Raw genomic sequence first — 20,234 nt, forward strand, 5'->3', positions numbered from 1 at the left:
AGAGCTTGCCAATCATTTATATACCATTCTTGGTCCTCATCCCACTGTGCATCTACTTTTTTGGGCATATGCTGTTGATGTGGCTCTACAGACAATGTGTCAGTTCCAAACATAAAATAGCTTTATTTTTGAATATATATATAATTTTGAATGATATATGTATTAACTGGATATGACAGGAAGTTGAAAAATGAAAAAAATGAGTTAAACTATAAAACTAGTCATGCATGAGTCAATAGTGTCTCCTAAGCCTGAAAGCCAATGACACATGTATGGGTTTACAAAGTATGCACTTCGCTGGTTGATGAAAAAGTGGGAATAAAGGAGTCTACTTTTGATCACAATACTGGTTACACAAAAATAGACTCTTGTATGGCTAAATCCGTGAACATGCATTTAGCATGTATGTTTGTCATGGCTGTGCTGACATTCAGAGATTAGATTAATCTATTTGATGTCACTAAATATTTATAATTATTATATTTATAATTATTCTGGAGATGAAAAGTGGTCTAATGAGGTAAGGATGGTGTTTGTTTCCTCAGAATAAAAGATACTGAGCTCAAGTCTGCCAAGGTGAAAGGTGAGCACAGTTGTTCAGTGCCTTTCTTACCTTCTCAATGGGACATGGAACACATATGAGAGGTGGAAGGCACAGCAGGATCATTTGACATTAGTATTGTTTTATAGTAGGAATTCAGCAGCCATAAAAGGTCCAGCTATGATTCATTGGGAGGTCTTAGATCTTAACTGATAGCAACCAGTCATGCTACACTGCGAAAATAGCTGTAGCCAAAACATAAAATATAGCTAATAAAAATGAACGGTAGTACATAATTCTTTAGGGCATGAGCTTTTGCTAAGTAAGTAAGACACAGACAATAGCAAAAGATTAGTGAAGATAAGAGTTGGAAAATTAATATGCTAGAAATCAAGTTGGTTCCCTATTCCATTAAGGAATATTCTTTTAAAATGTTTATTGATAAATGTCCCTCAATCTGCAAGATCTGAGTAGGGCTGTTGAGAATAGGATGGCTTAGAGGTCTTTCATCGGGTGCCATAAATTGAAGTTGACTTAAAGGTAATTAACAACTACTACAAAGTATTCTACCTAGGGTAAGAATTAAATCCAAAAATTAGTAGCTTCAGAAATATTGCAGTCTCAGACATTCACTCACTAGTTGTTCTGTTCAATTTTGCTTCATAGTAATGTACAGTAGAATCTGAATTAACCATTACCTCTGGGAATTGGTAGATGCCAAATAAATGTAGTTTCTGATTGGTTGAGAGTTACTATTAAAATAGGCCAAACTAATACTGTACCCCATACCATACCATACCATACCATATCCATTGTATTGACTTGATTGTAATATTGACATACAGTAATTAAAATCAAATAAAGACAAATAAATTTAATATAATGCAGCCTAGTTTTACTGTTTTACAATATTATAAAAACAAATTTTTAAACATCTAAAGTTTTTTTTTCTTTGATGTTTTGCTGGTTACTTGAGAAATATGGTTGCTTGAGTTCCTGTTCACTGAGAGTCTACTGCATCTACTATTACTTTAATATCCTCTCAATGTGCCCAGATAATGAACCACTATATTCATATCCCTCACCATGTTAGGGCAACTCTAAAAGTTAAGAATTTCCTTAAGCTAAAACACTTTTCCAGAAAAAAAACCTCTCAAGTCCTGTGATAGTTATTCATGTGGCTGCTTCAATGTTTGTAGTTATCATAGGAAACACTTCAGCTATCAAACTGTCTCATAAACAAGTGAATGTTTTTTGTTGATTTTGTTTGTTTGCTTGGACCTTTTGTCAGATGGTGTCTGATCATGGAGGCTAAGCAGGGCCAGGCTTGGCTAGTACTTGAAAGGGAGATTGCGTTCTTTGAAAACTAGGGCCTTGCTTTCACATTTCATTACTTAGTCATCTCATGATATTTAGTGTGATATACTCCACATGGTTTGCTCTGAAAGATAGTTCACAAATTATGCCTGAAACAAAATATCATGGACAGGTTCTGACTGGTTGAGATATTGTTACACATATTGTTAACCTGCTTCAATTCGGTAAGGTATACCCCCAAGCTGCCATTTCTGGCTTTATGATCCCTGTGTCAGATCAACTATGCATTGCGACACATTAGTATGTCAGCTGCAGTGTATAAGTATTCTGCGCTAAAATAATGAGAAATGACAAAAAAAATGGAAATGTTTTCTATTATCTTACAATTTATATATTTAAAAATATATAAATGAAAGGTTTTCATGAGATACATTGTGTCCCCACATATTTCATTATTACAGTTATTATCTTATAACCTGTCTTTCTTCCTGTGGGGACTCAAAACAGCTAACATCTATCCACACTAAACACTTTTAAAAGAACAATACAAAAGTTTAAAAACAATTAAATAATAACAGTGTGATAAAAACAGAATTAAAAATACAGTAAATACACTAAAACGACCTTTAAAAGTCAAATTCCACCCCCAACGCCACCAACCCTCCCAGAGCCTCCCCTTACCCTTACCCAAAAGCCTGTTGGCAGAGGAAGATCTTGGCCTGCTTACGGAAGGCCAGCAGGGATGGGGCCATTCTGGTTTCTCTTGGGAGGGGAGTTCCACAGTGGGAGCAGCTACCGAAAATACCCTCTTCCGTGTCCCCACCAAGCGTAATTGAATGGGTAGTGGGACTGAGAGAAGGCCTTCCCCTGTAGATCGTAAATATCTCCCAGGTTCATAGAAAGAGATGTGTTCTTTAAAATAACCTGGACCGGAGTTGTATAGAGCTTGGTAGGTCAAAACCAGCACTTTGAATGGTGTTCGGAAACATGTTAGCAGTCATTGGAGCAGTTGCAACACAGGAGTTGTATGCTCCCTGTAGCCAACCCCAGTTAGTAGTCTGGCTGCTGCTCTTTGGAACAACTGAAGTTTCTGAGCACTTTACAAAGGCAGCCCCATGTAGAGTACATTGAAGTAGTCCAACCAGGATCAGAGCTGAATCCAGGAGTACTCCCCAACTATGAACCTGCATTTTCATGGAGAGTGTAACCCCATCTAACACAGACTGACTCTCTATCCCTGATCTGTCTTGCGACTGACTAGGAACACCTCTGTCTTGTCTGGATTAGGCTTCAATTTGTTTGCCCTCACCCAGTCATTACAGTTACCAGGACGCAGTTTAGCACAGGAACTGCTTCCTGGGAATTAGATGAAAAGGAGTGATAGAGCGGAGTGTCATCTGCATGGCACCACACTCCAAAACTCCGGATGAACTCTCCTAGCAGTTTCACGTATATGTTGAACAGCATGCGGGACAGCACGGAGACCTGAGGGACCCCATAGGCCAATGGTCAAGGAGTCAAATAGAAGTATCCCAGCACCACCTTCTGAGAACATCCCTCCTGGAAGGAATGGAGCCACTAAAGAATAGTACCTCCAAGCCCCATCTCAGAAAGGTGACTCAGAAGGATACCATGGTGGATGGTATCAAAAGCCGCTGAAAGGCCCAGAAGAACCAACAGGGAAATGCCCCCCCCCCCCCCCCCCGTCTAGTTTTCTGTATAGGTCATCCACCAAGGCAACCAAAGCTGTCTGTGTCCTGTAACGAGGCCTGAAACCAGACTGAAATGGATCTAGATAATCTGCTTCATCCAGGAACCCTTAGAGTTTCGAAGACACCACACGCTCCAGAACCTTGCCTAAAAATGGGAGGTTGGAGGTTGGTCTGTAGTTGTCTAGTACAGGGGCGTCTAAGGAAGATGTGATCTTACTACTGCCTCCTTGAGGCCTGCAGGGACCCTGCCCTAATGTAGGGAGGTGGTAATCACTTCCCTGATCCACTCCACCAGTCCCCCTCTGGCCTGTTTTATGAGTCAGGAAGGAAAAGGGTCTAGAGCACATGTGTCACCTGCCCAAGATACCTGTCCTCATCCTCAGGCTGCACAAATTGAAAGGTATCCATCAACACAGGATAAGCAGGTGCCAAGTTGACATCCACCAGAGCTGTATCAACTGTGGTGTATAAATCAGAGCGAATTCAAGCAATCTTATAAAATGCTCTTTTTGCTGCTTTTATTGCCCCACCATAGATCTTCAGATACATCTTCGCTTGTTTTTGGTCAGAATCACTCTGAGTTGTTTGCCACTGTCACTCTAGTCTCCATCTCATGCATTTCATTGCTGCCAACACCTTTGTGAACCAAGAGGATGGTGCACTTGCACTTTATGAGAAGGGATGCTTTGGAGCAATTGTCTACTACCCCTGGTCATTTCCCCATTTCAGAGATCAACTAGGGTTTCAACAGGATCACCTTCCCAAATAGTGAGAAATTCCCCAAGAGCTGTTAGGAATCCGTCCAGATTCATAAGCCTCCTGTGTCAGACCATCTTCATGGGTCCCCCGCCCCCGTAGAAGTTCTGAATCCCAGCCAGTCTAAACCTGATGAGATAGTGATCTGTCCATGACAGAAAGCTCCTCCATTCTCAGATCAGCATGCCCACCCTCTGTATAAAATACAAGGTCTAGGGTGTGACCAGTAGCATATGTGGGGCTAGATATCAATTGAGACAAACCCATGGTTGTCCTGGCAGACATAAAGTCCTGAGCCACCCCTGACAGGGCAGTTCAACATGGATATTGAAGTCCCCTGATACAGTGAGCCATGGAGATAGGGCAGTGGTTCTCAACCTGGGGTCCCCAGATGTTTTTGGCCTTCAACTCCCAGAAATCCTAACAGCTGGTAAACTGGCTGTGATTTCTGGGAGTTGTAGGCCAAAACACCTGGGGACCCACAGGTTGAGAACCACTGAGATAGGGTATCTGGTCAGGGGGATATTTTCCCAATAGATCACTGTGACAATTTATTCATGTATCCATATGTCTTTTAAGAAATTGGTTTAACTTCCAGTTTGCTCGTAAAGCTGAATTAATGTGTTGCAAAATGATGCATGTCTATAAAGTGTGTCACAAATATGAAATGTTTAGAAAGTTCTGCCCTATGTGTTATAGCATATCTACATGACTGAAAACTAACATTTAAAAGCATAACAGTCGATTTGGATTCTTGCTAACTTTCATTGGAACTCAAGGTTGACCCTAAAAGGTGTCATTATTCTGCTTTCAGTCATACATGTAAGGCCATGGAAATGTTATGGATTGATATTGTTCACAATCTATCATCTTGTTTAGATGGTATATGTGTGGCTCTATGGATGAAAATAATATTTGAAATGAAAAAATGGTCAAAAAACATATTTTTGAAGTCATACGGAATATTGATGAGCAGAATCCCAGACTGATGAGATTATTTACACTTCAGGAGTGCAAAATTCACATATAATTGCTTTGCACTTAAGTCACATATGATTGCTTTTCATCATATGCATTTTAATTTGAGAAACTGCATTTTCTGTGTGCAAGATAGTGCAGAAATATTAATTGTTGCAAATGATGGTTTCTGCATTTAAAAAATGGGATGTTTTTGCAATTTCTGTGTAGACATTAATATTTTTATGTTGAAATTATTTTCCACCCAGAAAATTATGTTTCCTGGACAGAAAATTCTATATGGTTTTATAAACTGCTCTGAGTCCTTTTGGGGAGAGAGGGCAGGTTATAAATTAAGTCTTCATCTTCCTCCTCCTCCTCTTCTTCTTCTTCTTCTTCTTCTGCTTCAGTTCTGCACAGTAAAAGTCTTGAATTGTGAATAATCTGCACAAACTTTCTGATATTTTAACTTCCTTGTAGTGGGAAGAAAATTTCAGAAATTCCTCATTGCTGTCTCCTAGAAGAAACCTAGTGAAGACTTACATTTCTGTGATAATCAGTTTGTGCTCCATACTATTATGCAGAAATTTGTGTGTGGTTGCCCTTTGTTTATCACATAAAATTAGATTGCAACTGAAATAAATTGTTTTGGTATTAGAAACACTGTCATTCAACTACACAGCATTCCTTTTACAGGAAGCAAAAACATGAGCATTCAAGTACTGGGGTGGGGAGACAGTTGTTTTTTGATCTTTGTGGGGGAGATGGAATGACAAAGAATAAAATGTCAAGCCACCATAGAATTTTATTACGTTTTGTTAAAAGACTGCATTAAAACTGTCTTATATTGTAGGGATACAGCTAGCACAATGAAAGTTAGACTGACCATGATTAAAGAACTATGGTAGGGGCTTTATCATTATTTTTAAACTGTTCCTTAGAGAACAGTGTGTTTGTTTGTTATTTTAGAAAGTGTCATCTTGCTGAGCCAGCATGAAACACATTAACGGACCCCTCTAAGGTATATAGATTTTGCTCATGCCTAGGTTTTTATTACCATTTCACCTTCTAATTACAATGCAACATCTGCTCAATCACTGATCACCAAGTCTTATTTGCTGATGCCACCCTGCTATGGGGCAGCCATCCATGTGTGCAGGCTGCAGCCAATCACAAAAGATCTTACTCTTTGAGGTTATGTTGGGCACCAAAAAAATAGCTTTGGGGGCTGAATTTTGCACAACAAAAGGCAGCACTCTGCTCTTGCCAGAATGCTGAGGGCAGTACTTAATTAACACCAACATTTACATAAGTAACCTTATCTTGCTCAGATGCCCAGACACATAATAATTGCTTGGGCTTGCATTTAGCCTGACAGCTGAAAAGATATTGACAGAGAAGATCACCCAAAGAAAAACAAAAGCATTACCAGAGCTAATTCCTAATTTAATTTTAATGACAAAAAACTGAAATTGAGCATTTAATGTTTTCTATATTGAGAGGATATTTTTTTGGAAAAAAACTTTTTTAATATTTATAGTTTTATACGCTTCTATTGATTTGGTCTTGAACTGACTGTGTTCGTGGGTGTGAGTTATTGTGGAACAGGTTTTTGTCATGCGTTATGTTTCTTCAAGTAATTAATGGCATATTGCTGAATACTTAATGCGTTTTGACAACTCTTATTGTAAAAGAAATCTGGTTGGCCATTGTTGGAGACAGATGGGCTAGGTGATTCCCTGTAGACAACTTTTGGATGAATGGAGTATGTAGTGTGTAGGTTGGGGTGAACCTAAGTCAGATTGGTATAACAACTTAAGTAGGTTGGAACTGACGTGAATCATGAGTGTGATGTTTTGCAGCCTGCCATGTTAATGGTAACCACATGGATATGGCTTCATTCTAAGATTCCTTCTATTGTTCATGTGTTCTTGAGTTTTCTGCTTAGATAATGTTGAATTGGGTAACACATTTGTTGCATCAGTTGGTCTGAAGTCAATTTCGTTTGGGAAATTACTGCTCTCCGTGTGAACATACTTGTGTGTTATCTCAGATCATTAGTTTATATAGTTCAGTATTTGAGGCTGTACGCAAAGATCTTCCGAGCTCACTATTTAAATGGTGAGCATTTATCAGAAAGGCACATCCTGGAATCTCTTCTTGGAACTGTATCATAGTTTTATGATAAGAACAATGTAAGAGGTAACATAGGTGCATGGCACTGTTTTCATAAGGTCCAGTGTGGAATCATGCCATTTCTAGTTGAAAGGTTTTCAATTAGATTGTAAGGCTGAGAAAGATTTATTTCCAGGATCACTCTGTGTGACATCTTGGAGATCTGCTGCCAGTCAGATAGAACAATAATGGACTACATAGCTCAGTAACTAATTTGTATATTTACAGCTTCAATGTAGTTTGCCTCCTGTTCTCCTCCTGCTTTTGTTATTATATAAGTATATGCATTTATGTATAGCATAATTCCAATTTCCTCAGTTGGTATCTCTCCCAAGGGAGCACAATGTATATTCAAGTTTGTTTATTTGCAATCTCATTTTATCCATATTTCAACAGTTATTTTCCAATTCTGGATTCAGTTTTTTTTTTTTTAAAAAAAAAATCAATTTAGGTAAAGGTAAAGGTTTTCCCCTGACATCAAGTCTAGGCTTGTCTGACTCTGGTGAGTGGTGCTCATCTGCATTTCTAAGATGAAGAGTAGGCATTGTCCATGGACATCTCCAAGGTCATATAGCCAGCATGACTGCATGGAGCACCGTTGCCTTCCTGCAGAATCGGTACCTATTAATCTACTCACATTTGCATGTTTTGAACTGCTAGGTTGTCAGAAGCTGGGCCTAACAGTGGGAGCGCACCCCGCTCCTGGGATTCGAACAGTCAACCTTTCGGTCAGCAAGTTCAGCAGCTCAATGGTTTAACCTGCTGCACCACCGTGGGGTGCAGCGGGATTACATATTCATAAAAAACAGTGAAACAAATACAAATACCAATACAGTACTTCCTAACATCTGTACAATATTTGTATTTGGTTATGCTCTCCCCTCCTTCCACCCCTCCCAATTTAGTGACTTCCTGTCCTTTGAGCTTGGAGATATTCATATATACCGTAATTTCTGTTCGTCTTTCCTATTACATTGTTTTTCTATTCTTCCTTCTGGTCTGATATTTATTATGTATAAATTCCCTACACAGATTCTAACGGGTGAAATTATATAAAGCTGTCTATACAAACCTTTCCTTCTTGCTTTTTTAAACATAATTTAGAAATGGTTCCCAGTCCTCAATAAAGTTTTTGTGTGTGTGTGTTTTCTTTGTTCATCATTGCTAATTTGTCGATTTCTGCTATTTTAAAGACTTTAACTATCTTCTATTGTTGGGAGGTCTGCCTTCTTCCAGAACTGTGCATATTCAGTTTTTACTGCTATTATCATGTAGTGCAATACTTTGTAGTTTAATTATTTTGTTTGGTTGACATCCCCCCTCCCCCAAAAATGGCTTTAATTCTATTTTGGAATGAAAAAATCCTTGCAGTATTTTTTGTACCTTGCCCCAGAATTCTCTTGCTTTTTTCAGGACCACCACATGTGGAAAAAAGTTCCTTCCAGTTCTTTACATTTCCAGCACTTGTTGTTTCTTCTCTTAAACATATTAGCTAGTTTTGCTGGGGTCAGGTACCACCTGTTCATAATTTTATAAGATTTTTCTCTATGGTCATAGCACCAAATCTTCTTTAAGGCAATAGTCCACATTTTTCTCATTTATCTAGTTCTATATTGTGCCCAACATTTTAGGCACATTTAATTATACAATTATTTATCAGTTCTGCTTCCATTTCTATCTTCAGTAATACTTTATATATTTTTCTAATAAGATGTTCTTCATTAGTACACAGTTCCTTATCAAATTCTGGTTGGTCTCTTCCAAATTCCATATTTTTACTGTCTAGTATAAATCTTTATTTCAGTTGCCTATATCTGTACCATGGTAGGTGAAGTCCTGCTTCCTTCAGTTCTTCTTGAGTTTTAAATCTATATATATTTATGAAATTGCTGTATGTAATCCAGGGTTCCCTTTTCTTTTTATCTATCTTATAAAAAGCTTATTCCATTACAATTGATAATGGGATTTTTGGACCTAGTTTAATTATGTACTTGTTCCAAATCTTTAGTATGGTTTGTCTTATAAAATGGTGATTAAAATCTGTGTGTACTTTTGCTTTTGGATATCATATATAGGCATACCATCCAAAATGTAAATCATGACATTCGAATTTTAACAGTCTCTCATTTCTTAAGGTTAGCCAATCTTACATTGAAACTTGTATGAATGCTTTGAAGTACAATTTCAGGTCTGTTAACCCCAATCTTCCTCTTTGCTTTTCATCATTCAGAATCTCGGTTTTAATTCTAGGCCTCTTGCCTAGAATCTAGTTAAGTCTTTTCCCCCCATTGTTGCGTCATTTATTATAATTAGAATGTTCTAAAAAAGAAATAGTTTTTTGGTAGCATATTCGTTTTAATAGCAGATATTCTTCCTAATAGTGACAACTTTAATGTGCTCTATCTTTGCAAATCTGATTTTATTTATTTCCATGTCTTTTCATAGTTGTCTTGAAATCATGTTGTATTCTAATTTGAGAGCATTATTCCTAAGTATTTTACTTTTTTCAATTTTTAATCCTGATATTTCTTTTAGCTTTCTCTTCTCCTGTTAATTTTGTTGTAAAAACTTTGGTTTTTAGTTTATTTGTTTTAAAATCTGCTATTCTTCCCAATTATTCTCTAATGTATGTAGTAAATTCTCTGTGTTTTCTGTTGGGTCTTCTATTATAACCACTAGGGCATCTGCAAATGCTCTCCATTTGAATATTTCAATCTTAAATTTCAGCTCTTTGATTTTTTTCTCCTCTGTTATTTCCCTTAATAACACTTCAAATGCCAAGATGAATAATAACTTGGACAGTGGGCATCTTTTCCTTGTCCCCTTTTGTATTTTACCTTTTTAGACAATTCTCCATTCACTAAAATTTTGGAGGTTTGTGTTCTGTAAATTGCTCTAATACATTTTGTTATGTTAGTTCCAGATTTCATTTCTTTCTAGAATTGCAAATAAAAACACTCAGTTTAAACTATCAAATGCTTTTTCACCATCCCTGAACACTAGTGCTGCTTTTCTTTTGTTATATTTATCCAGGTATTCAGTTGTGTCCAAAACGGCTCTCAGATTGTCCCAAATATGTCTCTTAGGAAGAAAGCCTGCTTGATATTCTTGTGTGAATTTATTTAAACATTTTTGAATATTTCTGCTAGAATTGTTGTAACTAGCAGTTTTATGACCAGCAGTTACTATGTCCAGCAGTTCCTTAATCTTTCAAAATAGCACAGCTGCTTCTTTTATAATCCTTGTTCCATTATAATTCACTTCACTTAAAGTTTCGGGCTCTTGCATCCTCGATCTTTTTTTTTCTCTATACAGTTAAATATTATTAGCTTTCATTTGTTTCACTACTATATAGATATGATGCACAGTCTTGTAGCATTGATAATAAGTAGTTAAGTTTCTGTTACTAGTCTAGTCTAGCATTTGGGAGTGAATTCTTCTCTGGTTTTGAATGAAGCCTTGTTCCCAAGGCGTCTGCCTTGTTGCCATTCAAATACAGCACAGTTTGTTGTTTTCCAGGATCCCACTCTGACCATGTACTTCAAATAGTTACCTTACAGCTGTTTTGGAGGCTCAGGCTGGTCCCCTATGCTCTCTCTATACCAGGAGAAGATTCCTCGCTGTTTAGCAATTGTTGCTTTTACACTAACCACTGTGTTTTGCGTCCTCTCCTCAGAGAGCTGTGAGGACAAGAGGATTCGGTCTTAATAAGCATGCCCTTTTAGCAAAATAACTTTAAATTAACTACTTGATTATAACTTGTTCCTAAACACTGGGGACCAGTTACAACAGGGTGCTAGAGTATATACTTTGTAGGAAATGTCTGGTTTAATCCCTGACATTCCAGGTAGGTATGATAAGGAAACTGTTTAGACTCTGAACATCTGATGCCAGTCAGTATACATACATTATAGCTATATGGAGCAATAATTTGATTTATAATAAGAAAACTTTCTAACTTCATATCAGGGCTCCTGTGGGGAGTTTACAATTATAGGCTAGAGCTATGGCTTTGAGCCCCCTTAATCTTTTACTCCTAAAATTAATTAACAAGTATGTGTGCAAGCATATTATATATATATATATTTGAATTGCTGAAGCTTCTTAGCAATAAAAATACTAATGGAAATTTGTTTCCGCTACAAGACGTGAAAACAAAAGCAACATGGATAAAGCCAAGAGGGAGCTGACGAGCTCTTTGGGGAGGAGTCCCTATCCCCCATATTCCAGCAGTCAGACGTCTGACTCCTCCCCAGGACCCAGCTTATCCCCAACAGATAGTTCCAACAAAACAAGTAGCAAGAAGTACCCTGTGACAAAAGAACGAGGATTTTACTCTGATGTCCTTGCACCAGGAGCTGCAGAACTTTTGGGGGTAAGTGTGCGGAATCCATGTTATGAAAGAGAACTGCTTGATTCTCTTACTGGTACAGTAGTATTGCAGGGATGTCCCATGACCGATAGTATAGACTCCAATGAGCTACCTTGTACACAGTTTGAGGAGTTTCAGATTCAATTTAGTATGCATACTCTGGTTTCATTCTTGTCTTTCTACTAATACATTTTATCTTCAGCTGCAGAAACTTAAAAAATTGTCATTGTGCTATCGATGCTGAGGTTCTCAGAAGGAACTTGGTGTATCTTTTTCTTTACAGTTTTGTTGCAATCACACAAATGCCTAAATCTCCAAATAATACTTGAATTGTTGATTTTTTTTCCATTCTTCCTTGTCCCTCTATTTGCATAGATGTTTTCCTAATGGAATGTTTCTTGCCTTTAATTTTAGGAAGTGTGTGAGGGCCCCAGTGTATATAAGGATTTACTGAAACAATCAGAACTAGAGGAACACACTCCAAAAGGTAACAACACAGAAGAGGGCAAAAATGAGGAGAGAAAGTTGAACTCTTGGAATCAGAAAATGGAAAAAATGTGATTGACCATTGACAATATCAAAAGCAGTAGAGCAGTCAAGTGGAATGAAGGCCAAATGAACACCTGTTGATTTACAGACAGGTGGATTGCCATAGCACTATTTCAGAACAGTAGAGAGGAGTCATGCTGAAGAGATGGAGAAAAAAAAGAGAAAATAATAAGTCCTGATAATTTGTTTTGTTAAAAGATAGAAGGCAGAAGTTGTTGTTGTTGTTTTCTCAAGGTGGTATGGAAGATAGTGTAAATGCAATATTTAAAAGTAGTTTGGTGTTTTTGTATTCAGTATGCACTTTTTAAAATGTATGATCTTTAAAAAGGCAAAAGATTTGAAGCACCAGTGAAAAACGTAAGACTGATTCTTGACAGGATCCTTATTGGACCCTAATCAGGCAGACCTTTGGTGAATCCTGGATTATCTAGTTGATTCCACTTTGGCTAAAACAGTGGTTCCCAAAGTGGGTGTTGCAGCCCCCTTGTGGGCGCTGCAGTGATCTGTGTGGGGGAGCGGTAATGGCCAAAGGTGCATTTGAGGGCGATGAATAACTGTAAAGGGGCAGTGAAAGCATCAAAGAAAAAAGAGAAGATTTCAAAAAATTGATTTCCAGAGAGTAGGCCAAATAAGTTTGGGAACCACTGGCCTAAAACAATAACAACAAAAACTGGCCAGAAAACAAAAGTTTTAAATTAAATGCAAACCAAGACTGTTTCATCTAGTACAGCAGTTCTTAACCTGTGGGCCGTGATGACAAAAATCTGATCCATGAGTCTCCTTCTTACTTTATTTTATTTTATTTTATTTCCACACCGCCGGCCACTTCTTCCCTGTCGCTGATCATGGCATATGTTCTGTATTAGAAATTAGAGCTGATGTGGTCTATTCAATGTAATTTTCTGAACCAGCACTTCAAACCCAATCTAAAGTTGACCAAAAATTGATTCGTAACCCTTTTGGTACTAATGTTGGAGAGTGGTCCCTGGTCAAAGTGGTCCCTGGTGAAGTGGTTCCTGATCAAAAAAGATTGGGAGCCACTGTTCTAGTAGGAGAAACCATATGTGAGAGCAGCCAAACAATGTGAGCAATAAGCTTAATATGTGGAGAGAAAACCATTGTTTGCCATGGTTCCATGGCTAGGTCCATAGATATTAGAATCAAGTCACTATAGATTATGGCATTTCTGTGAAAACAAAATTTATACAAACATATAGACACATTGAACATAAAATGAATTTGATTTCATTAACATTTCAGCAGATTCCTGGTCTTCATCACAAGTCTAGAGGAATCTACAATACCACAATTTTTTCTGTAGAAAGCAAATCTCCCTTTTCCTCCACAATGCCTGATACACCCCTGACTTACTTTAGCTTGCCTCTGCTATTCTCATCCCAGATTCAATCAGCACACTTCTTAGGAGAGGAAAGCATGTCCCTTCCAGAACAGTCCTGGGGGAGAAAAGATGAGTCAAAGACAGAAATTAGGACATCCCAGTTAAAACACGGCCACATTATCAGCTATCAGCTATTTTTTCAAAGTCTTGGAAAGATTTTCCACTGAGATATATAAACAGATAGCCCTGTTTACTAAATCAAGAATTAAAAATGTTAAAAGAGAGTCTAAATTTCTACATAACCAGTTGCAAATGATTCTTGAAAGGTGCTTTAGACTAACTCCAAATTCATCATCATACTATTTTTAATTTATTCCTATTTATCTAGATTCTTTCCCTTTCCTCTTTCCCTTTGATTTCAGAAACCTAGTTGACTTTAAGTCATAACCATGTCCAGGTTTCGGTGGAATGGAGAGAAGCTGACAGATGAGAACATTAGAGTTATTTGAAAACTCAGAATATACAGACTTGCAATTTGAGATGGTGCAGAATTTTCAAATGAGGGAAAAGAATGGAAAAATCCAAACAGAAGCCCTCAGTTCCAGCTGCTTATTAGAATAATAGTGTTGAAAGAGACCACATGAGCCATTTAGTCCAACACACTGCCATCCAGGAAAAGTACAATCAAAGTAGCCCCGACAGATGACGGATTAACTGAGTTTCAATCTCTTTTGAGTTTAGACCTGGTTCATAATAGGCTTGTCCTGCTATGAGTGATTCACAATTACTTAAGAATACAGTATTCTTTATCTGTCAGAATTTTAAGAAACACTGATGCATTATCATAGTCTAGTCAACCTCTAGAGCTAACATGAATTAACAACTTCTAGCTACTGCTTTCAGCATGCCCTTTTTATTATCTTGCTTGCTTATTACACATTGTCTTCCCTCCAAAAATTCATGGATATGTGCATGGCTCTTTTCCCTCTATGTCGTCCTCACAACAATCTGCCTAATTTTTGTTTAGTAGATTAGGCTAAGAGAGAGTGAGTAGTTAAAAATCACCATGCATGCATTGTGGCTAAGTGGTGATTTAAACATAGTTCTCTCCAGTCTTTGTCTAGTTCTGTAAAAGTTGTACCACACTGGCTTTCCTAGGGCCCTTCCATACACCCCTATAACCTGGAATATTAAGGCAGATAATCCACAATATCTGTTTTGAACTGAATTATCTGAGTCTACACTTCCATATAATCAAGTTCAATGTGGATTTTATACATCTGTGTGGAAAGGGCTTTAGTGCTAAAAGAAAAGCTAAAAACTCCTGAATGTCATTTGGGAAAAACACGTTTCAATATTTATATATCATATATGGCATGCATACTGGCATAAAGTGATTTAAAACTAACTAAATAACTTTTAAATGACTGTTTTTTCCTCCATTTTGTTTCTTGTCAGTCACAACATTTGATACTCCTGAGAATATTGGGAATATCTTGAATAGCCAACAAATTGGACCAACTACAGAAATTATCAAAGAAACAGACTTTCCCTTGCAGGCATATAAGCCAAAAGTACAAGTTCCCTTTGAGGTGCTTCCAGGACAGTGCCCTCGGAAAATTGAGATTGAGAGGTAACTAATGATGAGAAAAAAGAATTACTGCCTTATTTCATTGTGGAAAAATAAGACTTAGACCTTGCTTTTGATTGTTTAACTACTTCTGTATAAATAACAATCCAATTCTAACTTTTACTTCTGCATGCATAACAATCTAATTCTATTAAAAGATAGATTTATCTCCAAAAAGCCTAATGATATAAATAATCTCACCTAATGGAGCTGTGACACAGGATGAAGCTTCCACGGGATGATGGAATGACTGTGATGCTGATAGTGTGATTCTTGGATCCATAAGATCCTCAACAACTCTGCTGTCATTCTCTCAAATCCTAGGACATATTCTGATTTTAAACACTGGGTTTTTTGAGGATGGTAGTAAAGAATACCTAGGAAAAAGCTACCAGTTACCCCAGAAGTGACTGGGGGGGGCTGTCTACACCCCAAAAAACTTGCACTTTTTGGGGTGGGTGTCCAAACGTTCTCCCGGGACTAGCCTGGGAGAACATCTGGAGGCCCTCCCCCCCACTCCCCAAGCCCCCAGACCCCTTTGAAAAGTAATCAAAACTTACCCGGCCTCCATTACAGGCTTGGAGCAGCTTTCCTGACACGTAGAAATGATGCGCCAGGAGAGCAGGGGAGGATGATTTTTCTTCTCCCCCCACCCCCAATTCTGGCGCCAGGGGAGGTGCTCCAAGCCTGTAATGGGGACTGAGTAAGTTTTCATTACTTTTCAAAGGGGTCTGGGGGATTCGAGGAATGGGATGGTTATTCCCACAGTTTACCAGGTTTATTTAATTTGCCACAAACCAGGTTTTTCCTGTTTTGTGGCGAATTAATTCAGGACTGTCCAGAGCGTTGTCTGGACAGCCTCTCCTTTGTTGCAGTAGATACCACAATAAAGGTACTGTCTGGACGAGCCCTGAGAGTGACAGAAAAATGGTGGCTTAGCCTTGCCATAACACTATGAAACAAAAATTGAAAACATTTCTGTTATTGGTTTGAATGTTTTGTTTCCTGGTTAATTGTCTGGTACTTACTTTGAAAGTAGTTGTTATACTCAAGAAATCAATTTTTGTGGCTGTCACAAACAATGTTGAATTGGTTGAGACTCTATGAATTATTCATTTTAAAATTATAACAAAATGTGCTGCAGAACGTCCCACAAAAACAAAGTTTATGCAGTTCAATACATTTTCCCAAGTTTTTTATGATAGAACCAACTAGGAAATAACATTTACAACCCAGGAACAAAAATAGTGTAATGGAGAAGGCTATTTGTGGCCAGTAGTCGTTATGAGTGTTTATATATTGGACAATATATTTATGTGGATCAATTTCTGGGGTTCTGTCCCATTCAGTTGTGGACCTCTCGTCGTTATCTGATTAACTACTGTAAATAAAGAATTCTGGGGCTTGATAGGACATGTTTAGTTAGATGCACCTCCTCTTATGTTGATTTTAACATTGCCAGTTGCATTCAATGTATGTTTTGCTTTTTTGTGACTTCAAATAGACTCTGATTTATGATGACTCTATCCTAAGGTTTTCTTGGTGAGATTTATTCAGAAAAGTTCTGCATCTATCACCCAATGGATTTCCATGCCTGAATGTGGAATCTAACCCTGTTTTTTCAGAGTCCTAATCCAATACTTAAACCACTACACCCATTTGGCTCTGTATTCAAGATTAGAAAACTGTAGCATAGATTTACAAATAAGAGACTACTAAGCACTCAAATACCAGAAAGAGATTGGCATATTGTTAACAAGGGGATCTGGGTATGCCCCTTAATTAATGTCTCTCTTTGATTACTCTAACTCCGCTCCTGCTCCTGACATGTGCTATTCCATTTGCCATATTTGTTACTCACTGAAACAGATACCAGTGTTTTTGTTGCTTATTCAGGAAAGGTACCAGTTTCTTTGAATAAATACTTAAATTTGTTTAGCTTATTTAGTTTTAACTCATTTTGTTTCTTAACAGTATACTTAAGAAATTAGTGATACCAAAAATATGAAACATTTAAATTAATTGCTTCAACAGGAGGAGACGGTTATATCTCAGCCTGGATATCAATCAGCTTCTAAAAAATGAAGGAATCAATTCTAATGACCTGATGCCAAGACACCAAGATGATGCTAGTATGCCAACTATTGAGGAGAACAAAGACCCTCTTTTCCCTGTCTATCTCCCATTACAGGTAAGACAGAGGACTGAGTAATCTCTCTCTTTACTACTTCAGGGTTCTCAAACTTTAAACAATTAAGTATTTGTTAAGATGATGTTCACATTTTCTTATGAATAACTGCTTACATTGTGCTTAACTCAGCAGAGCCTTACTAAAATTTTCAGGGCTCTGCATTTGGAATTTGAGTGGGAAGGAGAGGTGCTGCTTAAGAAAAGTTAGATATGTTCTGAGAAGAGACTGATGTTCAGGAAGATGTTTGGGGACAACAAAATACACAACAGTGAACGGAACATATCCTACAAAGTGCTGGGGAAACTAAAGACCAGGACCTTCGTAGAGATACCAAGATGCTTGTTTATAAATCTATAGTCCTTCCAACCTTGTTATACACCTGTGAAATGTCGACCATCTACAAACGTCACTCTCAACTTCTGGAACAATTAATCAGCTTTGCCTCCAAAAAAGTCCTGCAAATCTCTTGGGAAGACAGGTGGACAAATATCACCTTTTTGGAAGAAGCAAAGAACACTAGCATTGAAGTAATGACCCTCCGCCATCAACTTTACAGGACTGGTCACGTTCTCTGATTGCCCAGTCACTGTCTCCCAAAGCAGTTACACTACTCTCAACACAAGAACAGAAAACAGAATGTTGGTGGACAGGGAAAGAGATTTAAAGACGGTCTTAAAGCCAACCTCAAAAATTGTAGCATAGCCACTGAGAATTGGGAAGCTCTGGCCCTTGAGCATTCTAACTGGAGGTCAGCTGTGACCAACAGTGCTGTGGAATTCAAACAGGCACGAATGGAGGGCAAAAGGCAGAAATGTGTCAAGAGGAAGGCGCATCAAGCCAACCCTTGTTGGGACAGTCTTCCATCCAGAAATCAATGTCCTCACTGCATGCAGATCAAGAATAGGTCTCCACATTCACCTACAGACCCATCGCTAAGATCTACACTTAGAAGGCAATCATACTCAGCCATGAGCGATAGCCTATGATATGATGATGATGACAGAGAGACCTTTCTTCCATTGCCTTCACGTTATCTCAATACCGTTCTAAAAGCTTAGTGGACTTTCTGGAATAATTTTGCTTGAGCACATTGAGCTGAAATCAGAAAGAAGCAATCATGCTAAACTTCTTGTTATGGAAAGATGTCTCTGTGCGTGTTATGAAGTCTTCATTTCTTATTTTGTTTAGATTTTTGATGATGAAGAGTTTGATTGCCGGACCCCAGAAGAGTGGTTGTTGTTGGGTGTAGAGCCTGGATCTGAAGATCGGAAACCAATTCCAGGAAAAGCTCTCCTACCTACAGATGATATCCTGGGGCATGGTACAGTATAAATGGCATGAATAATAATTACTACCACTTATGGGAAAAAAGATACAAACAAGATAATATTTTCCCCTTCATTCTTTGAAATATTTCTGTTACAAAAGTGTTTGCATTCTACGTGTTTCATAATTAGGTCTACACCCAATTTTTATTGTCAACTAGAGTGAGCCCATTAGCCCAGTGGCAGCTTTTAAAGTCAATACTTGTTTGTGTAAGGTCCATTGATTCAATTTATTTATACAGGTTGGGACTAACAATTGGGTTTAGAATGGAATATATATCCCACATTTTGCAACACTTCTAGTGCAGCTGTTAAAATGCTATAAAGCCATTAAAATTATGTTAAATGTTATAAAAGATGTTATAAAAGAAAAAAAATGAACAATAGTAAAATGCTAAAAAGCAATAAAATAAACCAATAAAATATAAGGAAATACAAAATAATAAAACATCCAAACTAAAAAGTGACCCACATTACCCCACCCCCTTTTCAAACAGATAGCAACATTTAAAGTGCTGTAAGGTAAAAATGATTATGTTGACAGTTCTGAAAAGCCAAGGAATATAAGAACCTCATGCTTAAAGTGTAGAAGGGAGGGTATCAGGTGAGTCTTCCTAGAGAAGGTCTTTTCAGATGAGTTGCTAGTGAGGAGTCTGTCTCCATTTTTCACACACATCCAATAAACTTCAGATGTTTATTGGATGGGGGAATTGATGCACTAAAACCAAGGGTTCTAAAACTGTGCTCTCATACTTTGATGTAGTAGAACCAGGGGTTCTCAAACTATGGAACCTTGGAGCTCCATGAGTGATAGTGAGCTTTCGATCTCATCCTTTCCTTCTCCTCCTCATGAGAAATGCAGCCAAATTAAATTTTGGACCTGATGAAAAAACATCAGCAACAACAGCAGCAGCATCCTCTCAGGGCACAGATACCCCCCCCCCCGCCCGCTCCCTCACTGCCCAGACTTTTTTTCTTACTGTCCAGACCCCCCCCCTCTTTGTTTCTAAAACTCTGTTTCCCTCCCACCACTCAGGGAGTGCTTTGATTGTGCTTTTCTTACATGGCAGAAGGGAGTTGAACTGGATGGCCACTGGGGTTTCTGCTATTATTATTATTATTATTTTTATTATTAGTATTACTACTACTACTACTACTACAATAGCTGGGTGGCCATCTGTTAGGGGTGCGTTCATTGTGCTTTTCCTGCATGGCACAAGGGGGTTGACTGGATGGCCCTGGGGTGGTTGTTATTATTATTTGTATTATTATTATTCCTCCAAAGATTGGGTGGCCTTCTGTTGGGGATGCTTTGATTCGTCATTTGCTGCATGGCAGAAGGGGATTGGACTGGATGGCTCCTGGGATTG

At 38.0% G+C, this 20,234-nt stretch overlaps 1 protein-coding gene across 1 annotated transcript in view; it reads left to right on the top strand.

Moving 5' to 3' along the window:
- Window positions 1-20,234, top strand: part of DNAH1 (dynein axonemal heavy chain 1) — a 185,706-nt gene that overhangs the window by 12,510 nt on the left and 152,962 nt on the right. Inside the window, exons 2-6 of the mRNA XM_060765847.2 lie at window positions 11,605-11,833; window positions 12,245-12,317; window positions 15,177-15,351; window positions 17,383-17,539; window positions 18,728-18,860. Coding sequence (XP_060621830.2) covers window positions 11,624-11,833; window positions 12,245-12,317; window positions 15,177-15,351; window positions 17,383-17,539; window positions 18,728-18,860 — 748 coding nt within the window. The 5' untranslated portion in view covers window positions 11,605-11,623. The remainder of the gene's footprint in view (window positions 1-11,604; window positions 11,834-12,244; window positions 12,318-15,176; window positions 15,352-17,382; window positions 17,540-18,727; window positions 18,861-20,234) is intronic.

This window comes from Anolis sagrei, chromosome 2 (genome assembly GCF_037176765.1).
Source record: "Anolis sagrei isolate rAnoSag1 chromosome 2, rAnoSag1.mat, whole genome shotgun sequence".
NCBI lineage: Eukaryota > Metazoa > Chordata > Lepidosauria > Squamata > Dactyloidae > Anolis > Anolis sagrei.